The sequence below is a fragment of the Lepidochelys kempii genome, chromosome 1 (genome assembly GCF_965140285.1).
Source record: "Lepidochelys kempii isolate rLepKem1 chromosome 1, rLepKem1.hap1, whole genome shotgun sequence".
In the NCBI taxonomy this organism is placed as follows: domain Eukaryota; kingdom Metazoa; phylum Chordata; order Testudines; family Cheloniidae; genus Lepidochelys; species Lepidochelys kempii.
The window spans coordinates 244279797-244299169 of NC_136380.1; the positions used below are offsets into that span (position 1 = coordinate 244279797).

The 19373-nt window shown below is 44.7% G+C and overlaps 1 protein-coding gene across 1 annotated transcript in view; it reads right to left on the reverse strand.

Moving 5' to 3' along the window:
• OVCH1 (ovochymase 1) overlaps positions 1–5460 on the reverse strand; it is a 53764-nt gene extending 48304 nt beyond the window's left edge. Inside the window, exons 1-3 of the mRNA XM_073321015.2 lie at positions 5409–5460; positions 2452–2580; positions 627–745 (exon numbers count right to left, since the gene is read on the reverse strand). Coding sequence (XP_073177116.1) covers positions 627–745; positions 2452–2580; positions 5409–5460 — 300 coding nt within the window. The remainder of the gene's footprint in view (positions 1–626; positions 746–2451; positions 2581–5408) is intronic.
• Positions 5461–19373: the final 13913 nt, after the last annotated feature.

The window sequence follows — 19373 nt, forward strand, 5'->3', positions numbered from 1 at the left end:
AATCAGGCAAGAATTCCTCAACCACAAATACAGCTAATCCAGCATTTTGCGCTACTATGAAGAAGCAACAGGTGAACTTTAGGACTCTTACAGCCAACAGAAGGCCAGTACGCAATACTGTTATTAAAATGTGGGCAGTTTCCTTCTATGGAAGAGACAATTTTTGTATGTTAGAAGTATAAAAGAGTTTGGAACTTATTCCCTGAAGGTCAGACATAACCCCAGAGTTATCAGTTATTGGGGAAAAAATCCCTCAAACTAATCCACCCCATAGATTACATTCAAATCCTTTGTGAAAAGGTATGTGCTTTTGGGGACCAGTTCAGGCACAAAAATACCACGTACATTAAACATTCAGGACTAGATCTTTAGCTGATATAAACCAGCATAGCACCACTGAATTCAGTAAATTTACTCCACCTAAAATTCTGGTCCCCAAAACTATAAACAACTTGTACCTTAGTAACTTCAGGGATTAAGGGAGAAGAGGGATTTTAAATTAAGATACAGGTTGGGAAAGGGCATTTGGCTCCTTATTGAATGCAGGCATCCTCAGTTACTGTCTATGCCTTGAGAAAAAAAAAATCACCTCTCCCTCAAGAAGTTACTATCTTTGTGTCACAGACCTGCCAAGGTTGCCCCCCAGCCACTGAATTTCTTCCTCCAACAATTCTAGAAAAGAATCCAGACAGCAGGAAACTTTTCTGGTTCTCCAGGTCAACAGGACGAACTCCACATTTCAATCCTACACCAGACAGAAAGGAAAATGTTATGCACTGAAACAACATTGATACATACGAGTGTACCGCCTCGGGAGTCTCAACAGGACAAAGCTGATTTTGTAATCAACCTCTAACAGTACCCTTAGTGGCCAATACTGGGAATTGCATGTTTAAGTACTGGATTATAAAGCCTTAAACCAGTGGTTTGCATCCCTGCGGGCACATCAACTCATCTAGATATTTGCCTAGTTTTACTACAGGCTACATAAAAAGCACTAGCAAAGTTAGTACAAACCAAAATTTCATACAGTGACTTGTTTATACTGCTCTATGTACTATACACTGAAAAATAAGTACAATATTTATACTCCAATTGATTTTATAATTATATGGCAAGAATAAGTAAACAATTTTTCAGTAATAGTGTGCTATGACATTTGTATATTTTTGCGTGTGATTTTGTAAGCAAGTAGTTTTTAGGTGAGGTGAAATTTGGGGGTACTCAAGACAAATCAGGGGGGTACAGTAGTCTGGAAAGGTTGAGAGTCACTGCCTTCAACAGTAGAACCTCAGAGTTATGAACTGACCACTCAACCATATACCTCATTTGGAACCGGAAGTATGCAATCAGGCAGCAGCAGAGACCAAAAAAGCAAATACAATAGAGTACTGTGTTAAATGTAAACTACTTTTAAAAAAAAAAAAAAAAAAGAAAGCAACATTCTTCTTCTGCATAGTAAAGTTTCAAAGCTGTATTAAGTCAATGTTCAGTTGTAAACTTTTGAAAGAACAACCATAATATTTTGTTCAGAGTTACAAACATTTCAGAGTTGCGAACCTCCATTCCCAAGGTGTACATAATTCTGAGGTTCTACTGTACTAAGTTTGACTTCCAAAATGAAGCGAACTCAGGTGGAGACTATATAGAGTGCACCAGACTGGTATGTCTAGAGAATAGATCAGAATGTGTGAGAGACTGAAGTCAATTTGTCTTAAGTGTGATGGTGCTTAATAGTTAGTTCAGCTTCCATCAAATGTATCAAAGCTATTCATTCACTCAGCAGTTGAAGAATAAAGGTGATAAAATTATTACTGATCAAATGTTATTGGCACTTGTAAAGTTACCTAACAAGTGCCATGGGATATAGTGCTGGTCTGTTTAATCTATTTTTTCAGTACTCAAGAGGGCTCTGCAATATTAAATATCTGTGTATTGCAACAAGGGGCTTTTTAAACTTGAAAGTAGTAAATAAAGGGACCAGCTAGAGTCAGTTATGAAAGATCATCTCTCTGGCTGAATTGAACAGGCTCAGCATGCAATCTTTTGCTTCAGGTTGACAAGCAATCCAAAGAGACATACATTCCCTGAATCCATTTGAGAAGCAATTGTATCTTTGAAACTTAAGGGACAAATAGAGGGAAAATGATTGTGGCCAGCTGAGAACAACTGTGTCTGGTATGGTTTTAGATACTGGAATAAGCCATGGAGTTCAGAATAAATCTGTTGCAATCTCATTTATGTTTTCTGGGGAAAAATTTTTTTTTCACCCAGCAGAAAACAACATACTTGTTTCACAGACCTGGCAGAAGACATGCTGGGGCCTGAAGAAACCCCTCTTCATCTTATCCATTGCAGAAAGTTATTAATCACAGTTAACAGTATATGCATGAATGATTGTAAAGATCTGAGACACAAAGAAAAGAGCTACTTGATGGTAACGCCTCATACCAGGGTCTCGTTTCCCCAGGCTAGATGATTCAGAGACAGATGGATCTTCAGCATTCTGGCTCGTCCCCTGATGGGACAACAGCAATTCTTCTGCATCACTCAGCTGGTCTGTTCCTGCACCTGAGTGGGCTGTAAGCACTACATCATTAGTTCAAGGCCAACACACTTCCCATAGGAACACCTGACAGGTAGAATTTCCCCACCATCATCACAAATGAAACACACGTAAAGTGAAACCTAAAAAGTACTGGACAGTTGTTCAGTTCTAGCCTAGACAGAATGCCAGGTTGCCACAGCTTTGTGCTTATACATACATAAAAGGCTGGATTTTGATCTCATTTACACTGGCATAAGCCTGAAGTAACTCCTTGGAAGTCGTTCCCAATCAATACTGGTCCATCAGAGATCAGAATCTAGTTACTAAAAGTCATTGGCTCTTTCCCAAGCAGATGCTATGGAACAGGGTTCTATACTCCTTTAGCCCTAACACTGCCCTGCAATGTGGATGAATGTTACCTACTGGAGACCCCATATTTATCTTGGTTCCACACAAACCTGAAGGGGTTTGCTCATTCTTTAATTTGGCTAATCACCATTGGCATCAGAAACAAAGGATCACACCCTTGAGGTTTTAAAAAGCTTTGTAGGAGTTCAAACCAAATTAAAGCCCCACATTTCCTCATCTAGGACTTTCATGGTGAGCCATATAGAGAACTTGTCCTGTGGAATTGAGACTAGGATGGTAAATAGTTGGGAAATCAGCATCTCTACAGAAGAAGCTTCCATTCCCACAGAACTCTTACTTCAATGTTTTCCACAGAGAAACAAGCTAGAGTCCCCACCCAGAGCATAGCAAATATGTTCTCCTTGCTTTTAAACTGAATTTTGTTACCACTGAGTCTCCAGAAAAATGTTTTCTGCTCCCTTCCACCACTAGTCTAAAGGCCCTGAAGGACTCCAGAAAGAGGAAGCAGCATTCAAAGTCTTCTGATTGGGGTAAATACCTCTTATTTATAACTAGGTTCATGCTTGGTGGGTTGGATGTTTAGACAAGGGACTCCTGGATGCATATGCCTAAGGGCACTGTTGTCTTAGCAAGATGTCAGGACTGTTGTAAGCAGTGGAAAATATACAGGCTTTCATGGGAGATGACCACTGATTTAGGTGGGGAGAGAGGCAATGCTAACAAGGGAGGAACAGCAAGCACCATAATGGAGTGGAAGAAATAGCAGAGAACTAGCTATGCTAGATAGTCTCACAGCTCATTATAGCATCATTTCCAGCCAGGCTTGGCAGAATTTGCTTTATTTTTTTTAAAATGATTTCGACAGAAAATGTTTATTTTTAATTTGTATCCATTTAAATTTCAGCTTCCCAAAATTATCAGGGGAGTCAGATAATTATTAGAGGACAGTAGACATCAAGATTCAAAAACTAAAGCCTTATAACCATTAAAAACCACAAACTGGCATCATCCCATGTCAAAAATATACACAGTAAATACCAAATCAAACTCAGTTCCCAAAGAGCATTTTTCTTATTTTGCCTATCTGTTAATTTAAGTTATTGATGGAAATATTTCTCATCATTTGTGTGTGTACAGTGAAAGTGACATCCACTGATCCTCCAAATTTATTTATAGTGATAGTCAGGTGAAAAACATTTGTAAGTTGCTTTGAGAGCCACAGGATTCCCCTGCACAATGTTACCTTCCTGACATCTTCTGCTCTGGAGAATTTACTGTGCTTCCAAGATGCACCATTTTACCCCTCTCCCCCATAATATATTCATTAGTATTTTAACTAATAAAGGAGGACACAGAGGAAGGCTTTATGCACACAAAGAATATCAGCTGGGGAACATTGCTCTGAGACACAGCTTGTTCAGAACTTTCTTAGGTCACCACTTTAAGTGAGTTTAGTGGACTCAGCCTATTTGTCATCATTTGTACACATCTGCAAAGCCACATTACAGTTTAGCTTGACTGGGAATGTCTCCTGAAGAAAGAAGAAAAAGAACAGGTGCTGTAGCAGATAAGCAGTACAGGGAAGGGGTAACAGCTGCTCCTACTCAAGTTACAGCAGTTTATATAATTGATCATACAGAATTTCTCTAGTTCAGTGGTTCTCTAACTGTGGGTCAGGACCCCAAAGTGGGTCACAGCCCATTTTAATGGAGTCTCCTGGGCTGGCTTAGAGTTGCTGGGGCTCAGGCTAAAGTTGAAACCCAAGCCCCACCACGCAGGGCCAAAGCCTAAGGGCTTCAAGTCACAGACCCATTGCCTGGGGCTGAAGCCCTTGGGGCTTTGGCCCTGCCACCCAGGACAGCAGGGCTCAGGGAAGCTCAGGCTTTGGTCCCCCCCCCCCCAGGCTCATGTAGTAATTTTTTGTTGTCAGAAGAGGGTTGCAGTGCAATGAAGTTTGGGAATCCCTGCTCTAGTTAACCATTGCATGGGGCGATCAGGGACTGACACGGTTGAGGTGCCAAGAAGATACACACACTATACAGCCCATTCCTATTAAACTTTACTACATTTCATCATAGATATCAGCCACCAAGAGACAAAAATATAAGGGGAACATTTATGAAGCAAGCCAACCACAGATGATTTTGAAGTGGTGTTGGCTTCATGGTCTGACATTGGTAGCATAAACTTTGAGCTTTGACCAAGTTTCTCACTTGGTTTGGAGCTTGGCTCACACGTTGTAAAGTCACATGGCACAAGCCTGTGTTGAGACATAAGTTGGTCTATACAGAGGGGCCTGGGGTTCTTGCCTCTTCTCTAGATTAGAGGGTTACTTTCTCAAAGTCCTTCAACTCCATTATGGCCTTATGAAAATGCTCAATGAGAATTCCAGCACAGCCTCCCAGACAAAGCTCTGCCTAGCCCAACACCAAGGCTTCTTACAGTCTCTGCTTTCATACCCTTGAGCTGGAACAAGGAGAGACTCACTTACCACATTGAGTGAAGAGAAAGACAAACAGGAGGAATTGCACAGATGCGCCCATGGCCACATGAAAGTACACTAAGCCAAGTTACCACCCCCAGCCAGCAAAAACCAAAGAGGGGTGGAGTGTTCAAAGACAAAAGTCTAACACAACAAATCTTTCCCCTCTGCACTACTTTGCTTTTCACTACCCCCCTATAAAAAGGCTAAACCTTCCCACAGCTGCAGCTCCAAGGCCAGGATTCCTTAATAGATGGGGGGTGAATCAGCCTCAGCAGGTGGAGTCACAGGGCTGCAAAACAGCCACCTGTAGAGAGGGTCCCAATCAATTTCTATCTAGACCCCACCCTCCTCTTTCAGGCCTGCCCCCTTTTCCTCCCTTTCTTCCTCTCCATTAGGCCTCATGGGGAACCCTATTGAATAGGTGACCCCATCAGCAGCAGCAGAATACTCTTGCAGGATCTATGCCCCTCTACAGAGATTGCACTGTAAGCAATAGTGACTGCTTTCTGCATCGGTTCCCCTCTTTCTCCCTGTCATTATCACCCCCAGGCTCTAGCCTTCCTATTTTGAAATATGCCCATTCTTTACCTTTTCATGCTAAGTAGCTGACTGAGAAATAATTTAGCTCCCTAATCCCCTGTTATGACGCTAGTCACCATTCGCGGGAGTGGGGCAGCGATGCAGAGTGGGAGCGTGGCACTTTCTAACAAGGTTGCCTCCTTTACTTATAGCTACCTAGGAGGTCAGAAGGCATCATGGTGGCTTTAGCTCACCCTTCTGGGAGAACAGGAAATGGTCTTTTTGAAAACTAACCTTTTTACACAACTTACCTGTTCATGACACAATCATTAAGGGTTGTATAAAGGTGGGCATAACTATCCACCTTTTACAGGGGAAACAGGCATGTAGAGCAGGGACTGGTCTTGTTATGTGTTTGTGTAGCATCCAGCTTGCCGCGCCTTGTTCCTCTGGGCGCTACTGCTGTAGAAACATCATCACCCCCAGATCCTCAAAGGTATTGAGGCTCCTAACTCCCATGGCAGAGTCTGGGAAGCTGTCATCAGAGTCTCATCTTCACCTCAGCTGGTCTTCGCTGTACCCATCTTCCACTGGTTTCAACTGGACTGAAGGGGGAGGAAGATGCCAATCAGGCTTGCCAGGTAGCCTTGCAACGCTGCCCATCTCTAGGCATTCACCTCCTCCCACGGGAGTCTTGAGAAGCAGAAGAAGCAAGCAAAGAAAAGAGTAGCAAACCCTTTCCACCTCTCACCTCCTCTCCACCTCATGAAGCAGAGTAACGCTCTGGGCCTAATCTGCATCAAGTGTAAGTCTAAACAACTCGATTTAAATCATAGAGTCAAAAAGCTTAAAGCCAGACAGGACCACGAGCTCATCTGCTCTGACCTCCTATCTAGCACAGGCCAACAATACCACCCAGCACCAATGCAAAACCCAGCACCTGAAATGAGACCAAAGTATTACAGCCCTACAGGAGATGAGACTATGATGTGCCACAGGCAGAGAATAGGAGGGACCGAGGTGCATCAGTGCCCAAGGCCCCCGCAATGGCAGGGAAATGATTAAGTGAGATGTACCCAGATAATCCTGGCAAGTGACTCGCACCCACATGCTGCAGAAGGAGGTGAAAATACTCCACGGTCCCTGCAATCTGACCTGGGGGAAAATTCCTTCCCAACCCCATCTATGACTTTCATTCAGACCCTGAGCATGTGAGCAAGAATTAGGGTGACCAGATGCCCCGTTTTTAAAGGGACAGTCCCGTATTTAAGCCCTCCTGCAGATGTCCAGACTTTTTATTAAAAGCAGACAAATAGTCCTGTATTTTCTGTCTCCCCCCCCCTCAGTATTGCTGGCCAAATCCCTGCTTGCCAGCCGCTCGCCCATCAGTGGTGAGTGGTGGGGTCCAGTGGCTGACGAGGGGGTTAGGGGTGCGAGGCTTGTGGCGGGGTGAAGATGCAGTGTGAAGGTCTGGCCACTCCCTCTGCTGGTCTGTCAGCGTAGCCCCCGATGCGTGCCAGCTCTCAGCCAGCAGGGCCCCATCCCGTTCCTGGCCGGCACTGGCTGTGAGCTGCGGTGGCTGGTGAGTGTGGGCAAGTGCCAGGGGGCCACAGGGACAGCTTACATGTTGCCACTGCTGCTCATCCATCCGCCCTTTACATGCTCCCCCTCTTGCTGTCCTCTCCCTGCTTTGCCCCTTGGCTCCCCTCCCAGCCCCACTGCTCCTCCATAACCCCCCTGGTGGGACATGTCCCACTCCCAGCACTGTGCAGAGAACCAGCCCCTGGTCAGAGCACTCAGCACACCAACAGCCTGCCTGTCAGGCTCCTTCCTTCCCCCACTGCCTCTGGCTGGGCCGGTGCCCGGGGAAAGCCCAAGACCTTTTGGCCCGGGGCAGTGGCCAGGGGGAGCCGAGCCCTGCATGTTGCAAAGCCCCGCACAGCGCTGGCATGGGGAAGCCTCTCTGCCCCTCAACTAAGCTCTGGAGTGGGAGGGGGGAAGTGATTTCCAGCCTGTTCACGCCCCAAACGTGCAGGCTCCGCAGCAGCCCCCAGGGCAGGGGCTTAGAACCCTCTTCACCCGCCTCTCCCCCATCCCGCCCTGGGTCCTGCTCCCAGGGAGCGTGGCACTGCACCATCCCTTAGGCACCCTCCTCTGCTGAGCCACCTCTCTGACCAGGTTCACTGAAGCAGTCAGGTTCCCCGGGCCCTGGTGCATAGTACATCCTTATGGCTTAACCGCTTCCTGCCCGCACTGTAGCTGGGGGACAGGAGGTGGCTGGGTTATAGGGCTGGCCAGCCTGGAGGTGTTAGCTGCCTTTCAACACTATGTGGGCAGGAAGGGACAAGCTGCTTCCAGCCACATGGGAGGGGGGCGGGGAAAGAAGACAAGACCTCTGCAAAGACACAGACCAGGTCATGCCTTCTCCTTTTCCTCCTCCTCCTCCCCTGCAGCTGGAAGCAGCTCATGTCCCTTCCCTCCTGCACAGTGCTGAAAGGCAGCTGCTGGCCACATTCTGGTGTGAACCCTGTCAGAAATCTGGGGAGGGGGGGTATGTGACCCTGCATGCCCCCGGCCCACGTGTTGCCTCAGGAAGTCGCGGTGCCAGGTACCAGGGAAGGCGGGTCCATCCCAGGGACACAGACAGGCATGGAGGGTGGAGAGCGCTGGGCAGGGAGGGTCAGGTCAGTCGGTCACCTCACCCTGTGTGAGAGAGGTGTACAGGGGTGTGTGTATCACCTCTCCCCATGCGTGTGTGTCAGTCACCCCTCCCCATGTGAACAGTAAACCCTTAAAGAGAAGAAGATAAATAAAAAGAATCCAACTACACAGTATTTCTTTTTAACAGGGGCTCAGTCAACTTGATGTTAATTTGAACATTTGTATGATTGATTGCCACTGAACTCACTTGAATACAAGTAATTTTACCAGGTGTCCCATATACAGTATAGGCAAATATGGTCACCCTAGCAAGAACCAACCAGCCAAGCACCTGAGAGAGAGAGACTGCTCGGTACCATCTCGGAACCCTGGCCCTCTCTCCCTTCCTCCTCCCCCCGCCCCTGTCCCATCTCCAACCATGGCCATCCCTGTGCTGTCAGAGGAAGGAGATTTTTTTAAAAACCCTCCCTGAATACCCAGGGGAAAATCCCTTTCTTTCCCAGATGGTGGCTGGCTGAAACCCTGAAGTGTGAGCTACAGAACATAATAGTGAGCCACAGGGCTCACTATTGAACCCTGCCCCCTACCATCAGATACACCACCATCAGACAACTGCACTCATAAATTTGTCCAGCTTGCTCTTAAAACTGAGTTGTTTACTCCCAGAACGCCTATTGGAAGGCTGTTCCAGATCCTCAGCCTTAGAAACCTCATCCAATATCCATCCGGGATTTGTTCATGACCAGCTTAGATCCACTTGTTCTCATTTGGCCCTTAGCTTAAATAGCTCTTCACCCTCCCTGGTATTTAGCACCCTAATTTATTGATATCCACTCTCAGCTTGCTTTTTGCTAGACTAAACAAGCCAAGCTCTTCCAGTCTCCTCTCATAAAACAGGCCCTCCATTCCCCTGATCATTATAATAGCTCTTCCCTGCATCTGCTCCAGTTTAAATTCATCATTGAACATGGGTGACCAGAATTGTACACAGGATGCCAGATGAGGTCTTACCAGTACCTTGCACAATGGCATTAATGTTTCACTATTGGAAATGCCTCGCCCTGGTACATCCTAGGATTGAATTTGCCTTTCTCACAACCGCATCGCATAGGTAGCTCAGAATCATCCTGTGATCATCCCACACCCCTAGGTCTCTCTCCTCCTCCTGTCACTGCCAATATGAATCCTCAGCTTGTAGGAGAAATTATTATTATTAGACCCCAAAAGACCTTGTAATTTGTATTATTGCATTTCACCCCATTTCTGTCACTCCAGTCTTCAAGGCCAGCCAGCTCTTCCAGTGTAATGTTCTGCTTCTCCTCTGTTTTGATGATGCCTCCCCAACTTAGTGTCATCAGCAAATTTCATTAGCAAAATAGTCATTAATAAAAACATGGAGTAAGACTGGTTCCAAGACTGATCACTAGTAACCTTCCTCCACTCTGATAAGTTAATGGAGCTATGCCAGTTTACACCTGCTGAAGATCTGGCCCCATAATTTTATGTGGGTGTCTATCTGTTGTTATTGTGCAGAGGCCTGTGCCCTAAGGTGGTTAGGGTAACAAAAAGCCAACTCGGCTTCCATAGCATTGTTTATGAAAGTCAGTGAACGTTGGAAACAATCAGACTGGGGCAAGCTAGATTGTTCAAGTTAGAAGAACTTGTGATAAGGGCTATTCAAGGCCCCTGCTAAAGTCATTCGCTGGCATAACAAATAAGCTGAACAGTTCTAGAAATGGGAAGAAATGTTTAAAGTCAGCAAAATATAGTTTGATTGGTTCCTTTTAATGGGCTGAGATTGTTCCCTCCCTTCTTGGACACTGTTTATCCGTGTGGGCTGGAAGAGGGAAGTTTTATGACATGCACAGTCTCCTGGAACACCAGAATCCACCATGACACCCTTGAGCCTTCACTATTCTGATCATGAAAGGCATCCTTAGCAGACCAGGCCAACAAGAGGGAACCAGCTAATACCACCACCTCCACTGGCTTCAGCTAAATTCTGAACAACATCCAGGATGTGAGCCATAGGTCGTAGGCCTTCCCTCATGTTGTTTTCCTTCGATAACTTATTTCTTCTCTTTCCTATCTCGGTCCTTTTGTCTTCTGTCTAAGAAGAGGCTGGCTTACCTGGCCAAGACAACCTTTGACGCTCTGCTGTGACCCTGTGACCAGAAAGGCATTCAAGGTAATGCCTTAAACAGCCCAGTACTGATAAAAGCCTGCCAGGTCTGCCGTGCAGATAAGATTGTGCGCTGGGCCTGCGTGTCTCCAGCAGCGATGCTGCAGGTTGAAGCACAAGACACAGACACTGCACTTTCTAATTTTGCTATCCTTTCCCCTCCCCCTGTGTGCGCTTGCTTCATTCTGGCGTAAAGAAAATAGGATACAACCACCACATCAGCTCCAGGCCAGCATAGCTAACGTTTTCTATTTCTTCCCCATAAAAGGCCAGGTAATGCATGAAGTGTACATTATTAACGGACATCCTTAATACCATCTAAAAACCTCTCAAAGCAGGGGGGGGAAAGACGCTACATGACTAAAGGGAACAGGGGATAGTGTTAAAATGAAAGCCTTACTTAATACATTTCAAATGCTTTAAATCTATTTTTGTGTATGTAATAAAAAGATTACTAGATTTGGAATGATGGCTGTTACAGTCGAAATAAGCCAGTGATAACATAAACCCCAAACTACACTAAACTATTTAACAGTTGTAACAGTGAACAGGGGGTTTATTAACATCTTGTCCCTGCTTGTACCAGAGACACCCACGCATCAACACCACAGTGTGACACTGACATGTCCCCCACAGATTTGATGGAGTCAGAAAATTGATTCAGTTTCCATCCTGGGCCATTTTCAGATTTCTAGTTCCTAATTGGGATGATTTAGTTGGGAATTGGTCCTGCTTTGAGCAGGGGGTTGGACTAGATGATCTCCTGAGGTCCCTTCCAACCCTGATATTCTAGGATTCTATGATTCTAATTCATTTCAGTCTGTGAGATTTACAATGCTGTTTCCTTATTTGAAAATCCCATCTTGTCACCCCTCTGGGTAACTGCAGATTAAAAATGCATTGCTTCGGCAGAGAGAGAGAGAATGCTAGAGCTGGCTTTGATTTGTGTTAAATAAATCAAGAGCAGGCATGGTTTGGATCTGGATCCCATCGTACCCAACCAACCCTTGGGAGAGTCTGGTAGTTAGTTCTACCAGTTCTACTCAGGACCTATTAGCTCAGGCTCTGACTAAACTTTCCAGGCTATGGAAATACGGGCTGTATTTTATCTGCCCATGTCAGAACAATTATAGTTGCGAGACTAATAATCTCATGCCTTAAGCAACAGTGTATGTAGAAAGAAAATAATATATTGTGCAGGTGTGGTGAGTCAATTCTCTGTTTTGGATAATAGCTTCGGGGCAGCAACAAATAACAGACCTAAATGCACAGTGCCCTGGGATTCAGATATTATCTGTCCACAGTTGTGCACAGTAAATCTAGAAATTAGTATAGGTTAGTCAGCATACAGGCACACGTGCAGCTCATTATCCAGAAATAACATGTGCCTCCCCAGCATTGGCTTACCCATCCCGGAAGCCTTTGGCTCCCCCAGTTTATGGGCTGAGGCACCTTTACAAAGAGGAGTTGCAAAAACAGGGGGTTTTGAAATGCTCGTCTGTCTTACAATAAGTGTTTAAAGGACAAAGAAAATATATTCTGCTCTAAATGGGCTGGCTTCTGCTACCATTCTCACCCCTCCTGCTAAATAGCATCCTTGATTTCACTGGGGTACTTGCAGACTAAGGTACTACTTCAACATGAGTAAAGGGCGGGGCGGGGGGGGGGGAGGAAATGGGCTATTAGTTATGGCAGCAGTCACCAGGGAATGCTGTTATACATGTGTGCCTTAGCATGTGAGCAGTGTACAATTGTTGAGGAAATGTGTGAATTGTTAGTTTTGTCATGCAGTTTCTTTTTAGGTGGGCTATGGCAAACAGCAAGGGAGTTTTGCTGTCTGCCTTAATCTCTAACTGGAGCCAATTTTGGGGAGAGAGTCCTTCTCTGGGAAGTGGGCATTCACATTTGAGCTGAGATTCTTGAAAGGAGAGTTTGTGTGCGTACTGTCTGTGACCATCTATGTTCCAGGACTGATGTAGTTAGCATAAAATAAACTGCATTAAAAATATACCTAGACTCCACGTCACTGATGTCTCCAACAGGAAGTCAAACTGCAAGGCAGCAGAGTAGGAATTATATATTTAGACTTGCACATGGAGCTTGAACATTCTGTGGAAAAATTCTCAGACGTTACTCTTGTGGAGTTTTACCTGGAAGTGTCCCCTTTGGTGGGAGGAGTTAAGAGGGCTGTGGATTTTGGAGGCCATGTCCCTCAGCCCAGCAGATGTGTGTGAAGGGACAGGAGCAATCCTGACAAGGTGGCTGTTGCTTTAGTGCTCCCCTGAAGCCCTTCCATCTGTGGTGGTATGACATCAGCAAAAGCAGCAACACCACGGGATGGGTTCATCAGTGGCTGTTCTGCAGTAGCCATGAAGAGGATACAAAGGGAAGTGAAACAGCTCTGTGCCCTGTTCAACATCCTCCCACTCTGCTTTTGCCATCTGCAGTCTATGGAGCCTCAGACCCCTGTCAGACAACAGAGGAAAGATGATCCTGTGCTAAAGGGGGAAAGCCACACATGGATCCACTTGGGAGGATCTGGACCATGTTTTATCAGAAGTTTAGTGCTGCACAGTGTGACAGGAAGGTCTATAGGCACAATGTTGACCTCTTGAGTGGTTTAGCCAACAAGTTTCATTAATAAATATTTTGCCACCTAAGGACTGAAGAATGTTAAGGGGTACGTTCCAACTTCAGAATGCACATGCAAGTTCCCTAAAGGGGATTCACACACACAATGAGGGCAGAACACAGAATAGCTTGCGCACATGGCTTTAGATTTTCAGGCTGACTGGAAATAGGCTTTCAGCAAAGATGCCTATTATCGCCTGTATTGTGATAGTGCCCAGAGGCGCTGGGGTCCCATAGTGCTAGGTGCTCTACAAACATATGCAATGGCATGGTCATTGCTCTGAAAAGCTGACAACCTCAGGCAAGAAGTTTAGATGAGATGAGATTCTATTTCCTGTTTTTCCCTCCTCCATCTCTTTTTCTTTCTATTCTGTAGCCCTAAGCCAATCGGATACATTTCCTCCAGGTATCTCCTAATACATATAACCTATCACTGTAGTAATGTGTTTATTAACAGATTAATTGTTGATGTTGCTTCAGTACATACCAGCTGTTGCCATTTTCCCACATGCAGCCTTTGATTGTTGTCCCATTTGCTATTTATTATGGACCAGATTCTGATACTTCTACTGAAGAGCACCCTCCTCTATAAGCAGTCCCATTGAAGTTAATAGCACTATTTGTGCAGTAAGATGCTACTCAGCAGAGTGAGAGGGTAGAATGTGATCCTAAGTAAAAAAAATCCATTGGTGGTTTATCGAAGGACATAGGCGAACCCCACACCTGATAGAACAAAACCAGACACAGTAATTTGTTTGCTCACTTTTATATAAAATAGACATTTACATACATTTTCTTTTGGAAAGACTTCTCCGATCATAACTCCATTAGGCAAAAACGTATCCCACAGTGAAAAAGCAAAGGTTTTTCAAAATACTGTACTACTGACATACATCCAGCTGCTTAAAAGTGTGAATTTAATTTGTAAACATTTCTAATTAGTGGGCTTTTAAAAAATAAGATATGCATAACTGATACAAACATAGGCACAGAAATAAGAACCATATGAACAACAGTCAATGCAAATAACTCCCCCATGATAGAAGGAAAAAGCAGCATGGCAACCACTTCAGGCAAAGAGATTTCTATAGTAATACATTTGTAGAAGCTGTAACTTTCATAGAGGATGCTGCTGGGGCAAATTTCCCAGAAGAAAGAAGTTTTCAGCAAGTCGGTATAAACATGGCAAGGAATTTTTCCACAAAGTTATAAAGATCACCTTATGCAGCTTTGCCACATTAAAACACTATTGTAGACCAAGCAATTTTTCTTTTTGCTGCTCCGTTTAAGTGTACATGAAAGAAAACTCCTACATTAGAAAACTATTGCATGAGTCCCCATAAAGTAAAAATCCCTTAGGGCTAGATTTTCAAAAGGTTGTCATCTTCACATGTGAAAAGCAGGAATGGGGTGTGCAATAAAATGCACAGAAATTTCAAGCAGGTGCAAACACACATGTTGACTTCAACAGAATTAAACATGCATATGTGTATATTGAGCATATACAAAACAGCTCGAAGTATGAGCTAGTAACTAAAACCTGTGTGTCTTAAATCACGAGAAAAATAGTTTACGCAATATTGGCCTGATTTTCAAAGGTGCTGAGCAGCTACAGTTCCTGTTCATTTTAGGTAGAGTTGTAGGTGCTCAATCTCTGAACGTTAGAATTTATATGCATGAGAGAGGGCACGACTTTGCATGAGCATCTATGTGTTCCCTCGCTCTCTCATCTTTTATTTGTGGTCTATTTCGGTCTGAAATGAAGGCCATTTTCTCTGATGCACATACGTGTTGCTTGGCCAAAACGACTTGCCTGGACATTTTTATAAAAATCTAGCCCAAAACGTCCAAGTGAAGTATAAAAGTGTCCTTCCTAAATCCTTTCTTTTGAGAGATGGCAGTAGGGGAGGAGCAAAGAATGTTGGATTTTAAATAAGCAGGATGTAATAAAAAAAAAACCCCAAACTTCCAAAAGACTCATTAGTTTAGAACATTATTCTCGGTGAGAAAATACAACCAAACCCCCTCCTCCCCCCACAACAAAACAGAATGACAGCTTTTTAGTTTGCCATTTGAGATTGAAATATATAGTTAGCACAAAAGTCCTATCTTTCCAGCTCTGGGTTAATTCTCCACTTTGGATTAAGCTGATGTGCATCTGTAGACGTGAGTTTAGAAAATGTCACTTCAAAAGGGAAAGAGCTAGCCACTGCCTGTTAAGGTTTTCAGCAAAATATGCATTCATAATTCGTACTAAGCATGCTGAGTACTGCAGCAGGCAGAAACCAAAGTATTCATAGTTTATTTTATGAGCTACATAAAACCAAAGGGAGAGGATGTTTTCTACCATTACTTTGAATAAGATCCATTTAATCACAGGTTAACTTGCTCTATTTGTCTTCACAGTAAAATTTCCTTTTGGCTGAGGTAACCTATTGCATATTACTGGGCCATTATTTTTCCTTATCTTGTGAAAGGCTTACTGCAGATAACTGCCTTGATCCAGCAAAGCACTTTACGGAAGTAGTCCCGTTGAAGCCAATAGGATTACTCGTGAGCTTAGAGCTACGCACATGCTTAACTGCTTTGCAGCATCATGGCTTTAGTGGACTCTGCCAGGATGCAGAATACACAGTTTCTACACTATTATTTGGCTGGGTTTGGGCCATAAAGTGCTGGTTAGGGAAAGAGGGATTATTTAAATGAGCTCCTCCTCTCCCAAAGGTTGCCTTAAACCTGTTTCATGAGGGGCAATACACAGCCTTTCACAGCTGTGAAAAGGGTGGGGTTAAACCGCTTTGCATATCAACATGCTGCCAGCCAAATTTACAAGAGCATTATTCTTGTGCCTTGGCAGGCAACTGAAATGTACAAGACCAAAGACAGGCAGAGATGACAATACAACGAGCACAAACATGCCCTCTAGCCAAACCAACCACCTCATGCTGGGTGGGTTTCCCTGGGTTGCCCATCTGAGAAGCTAGCATTGGTACTGCGCGTCTCCTATTGGTCAGGGCCAATATCCTCTCCTGGATCCGGGAGGGGCATGAGAAATCTATTCTACATTTGCACAAGTGCAAGTTTTAACAGGAGGGGGTGGCCTTGATTGAATGCTATTGTGATAACCACCCAGCCCTCCCACTAGGTCAGTCAGAAAGGACACACAAAACTTTCAGTTAAACAAACTCCCTTCCCCTCTCAAAGTATTGTTTAAAAATATACAACTTTTTTTCATTTGAAAAATAATATAATTGGTCACATTTTAAAGCCATATGTGTGGGGCATGGAGAATATATCTTCTTTATTTCTGTCTGTCTTACTTTTCTGAGGCTCAGTGTCTACATTATACAATTTTTAAAAACAAAAGATTCTCCCATCCACCCTGCCCCTAATACCTTCCCGCCTGCATTCTCAGCTGTCTTCGGCTAGATGTCGAAGTGCTGTTGGGTTACAGTAAACTCATCTCAGAAAGCTTTGGCTCATGGGATAGCTTGTGGCATCTTTACAAGCATCTTTATAAACAATAGCTCTGCCAACGTCCAGCACGGGATACTGTTCAATAGTATCCTTCTCACTCAGGATCCGAGCATGCCATGTGCAAAGGGCCCTTCCTGTGAGATGCTGAGCACCCACCTTAATCTCAGTGGAAGTTAATTGATGGTGCAAACACCTCACAAGATTGGGCACTAAGGCCCCAGTTCTACAAAGTTATCCACACAGCAACCCATTGCCCCCCATCCTGAGTACCAGTGATTTCAATGAGTCTCTACGTGGGCATAAGAACAGTCATACTGGGTCAGACCAATGATGCATCTAGCCCAGTATCCTGTCTTCTGATAGTGGCCAATGCCAGGTGCCCCAGAGGGAATGAACAGAACAGGTAATCATCAAGTGATCCATCCCCTGTCGCCTATTCACAGCTTCTGGCAAACAGAGGCTAGGGACACCATCCCTGTCCATCCTGGCAAATGGCCATAGATGGACCTATCCTCCATGAACTTATCTAGTTCTTTTTTGAACCCTGTTATAGTCTTGGCTTTAACAACATCCTCTGGCAAGGAGTTCTACAGGTTGACTATGCATTGTGTGAAAAAATACTTCCTTTTGTTTGTTCTAAACCTGCTATTGATTTCATTTGGTGACCCCTAGTTCTTGTGTTATGAGAAAGAGTAAATAACACTTCCTTATTTACTTTCCACACCAGTTGTGATTTTATAGACCTCTATCATTTCCCCCCTTAGCCGTTTGTTTTAAGGATCTGCCCTTTGCAGGATCAGGGTGTGATTGAGCTTAAAGGGGAGTTGAGTGGGTTAATCTCTGTGCTCTGCTTTGACAAGTTACACTTCTAAGAGGAAACCTTGGTGCTGGTGCTAAGAAATTAGGTTCTGCAGGGCAAAAGGGAGAGAGCTTCACCTGTATGATGCCTCCTGTTCAACCCTTTCACATACTCCCACTATAATGGAGTCACTCCCTCCATGGTACATATTGATGGAAAACCTGTAGTTCTCACTATACGGTATTCTTAGAATCATAGAATCATAGAATATCAGGGTTGGAAGGGACCCCAGAAGGTCATCTAGTCCAACCCCCTGCTCAAAGCAGGACCAATTCCCAGTTAAATCATCCCAGCCAGGGCTTTGTCAAGCCTGACCTTAAAAACCTCTAAGGAAGGAGATTCTACCACCTCCCTAGGTAACACATTCCAGTGTTTCACCACCCTCTTAGTGAAAAAGTTTTTCCTAATATCCAATCTAAACCTCCCCCACTGCAACTTGAGACCATTACTCCTCGTTCTGTCATCTGCTACCATTGAGAACAGTCTAGAGCCATCCTCTTTGGAACCCCCTTTCAGGTAGTTGAAAGCAGCTATCAAATCCCCCCTCATTCTTCTCTTCTGCAGGCTAAACAATCCCAGCTCCCTCAGCCTCTCCTCATAACTCATGTGTTCCAGTCCCCTAATCATTTTTGTTGCCCTTCGCTGGACTCTCTCCAATTTATCCACATCCTTCTTGAAGTGTGGGGCCCAAAACTGGACACAGTACTCCAGATGAGGCCTCACCAATGTCGAATAGAGGGGAACGATCACGTCCCTCGATCTGCTCGCTATGCCCCTACTTATACATCCCAAAATGCCATTGGCCTTCTTGGCAACAAGGGCACACTGCTGACTCATATCCAGCTTCTCGTCCACTGTCACCCCTAGGTCCTTTTCTGCAGAACTGCTGCCTAGCCATTCGGTCCCTAGTCTGTAGCTGTGCATTGGGTTCTTCCGTCCTAAGTGCAGGACCCTGCACTTATCCTTATTGAACCTCATCAGATTCCTTTTGGCCCAATCTTCCAATTGGTCTAGGTCCTTCTGTATCCTATCCCTCCCCTCCAGCGTATCTACCACTCCTCCCAGTTTAGTATCATCCGCAAATTTGCTGAGAGTGCAATCCACACCATCCTCCAGATCATTTATGAAGATATTGAATAAAACCGGCCCCAGGACCGACCCTTGGGGCACTCCACTTGATACCGTTCTTCCAATGGTTTAAAGCGCTATGGGCTTCTATGGATATATGCACATTGTTTGAGCTCTGAAACTTTGTTATGAACTAACTAAAATTCTACTGTGGGAGAACTGGCAGGCCTCAAAAACCACTTTAGCACTCATTTTGCCCGCATAGCCTTCCATGGGGTTTTGCCAGCCTGACTCCCAGGGAGGCCAATTCTGACTGCTCTATGGCAACTCTAAGTCGGGGAGCCTGGCAATTCCTTTACTGTGTTAGGGAAAGGCTGACACTATGTAGCTACTTCATGCAAATAGCCTGCCTTGACATGAGTAACTGGACATGGGTGAGGCCTCATTTCTTGGGAAACAGGATTAAGATGGTAAATGGATCAGCAGGATGGAAAGCAGAATGTCCGTACTAGCTAAGATAAGGGGGAACACCCAGGGAACCATCTACAATGGGGAAAATAAGGCTGAAACATAA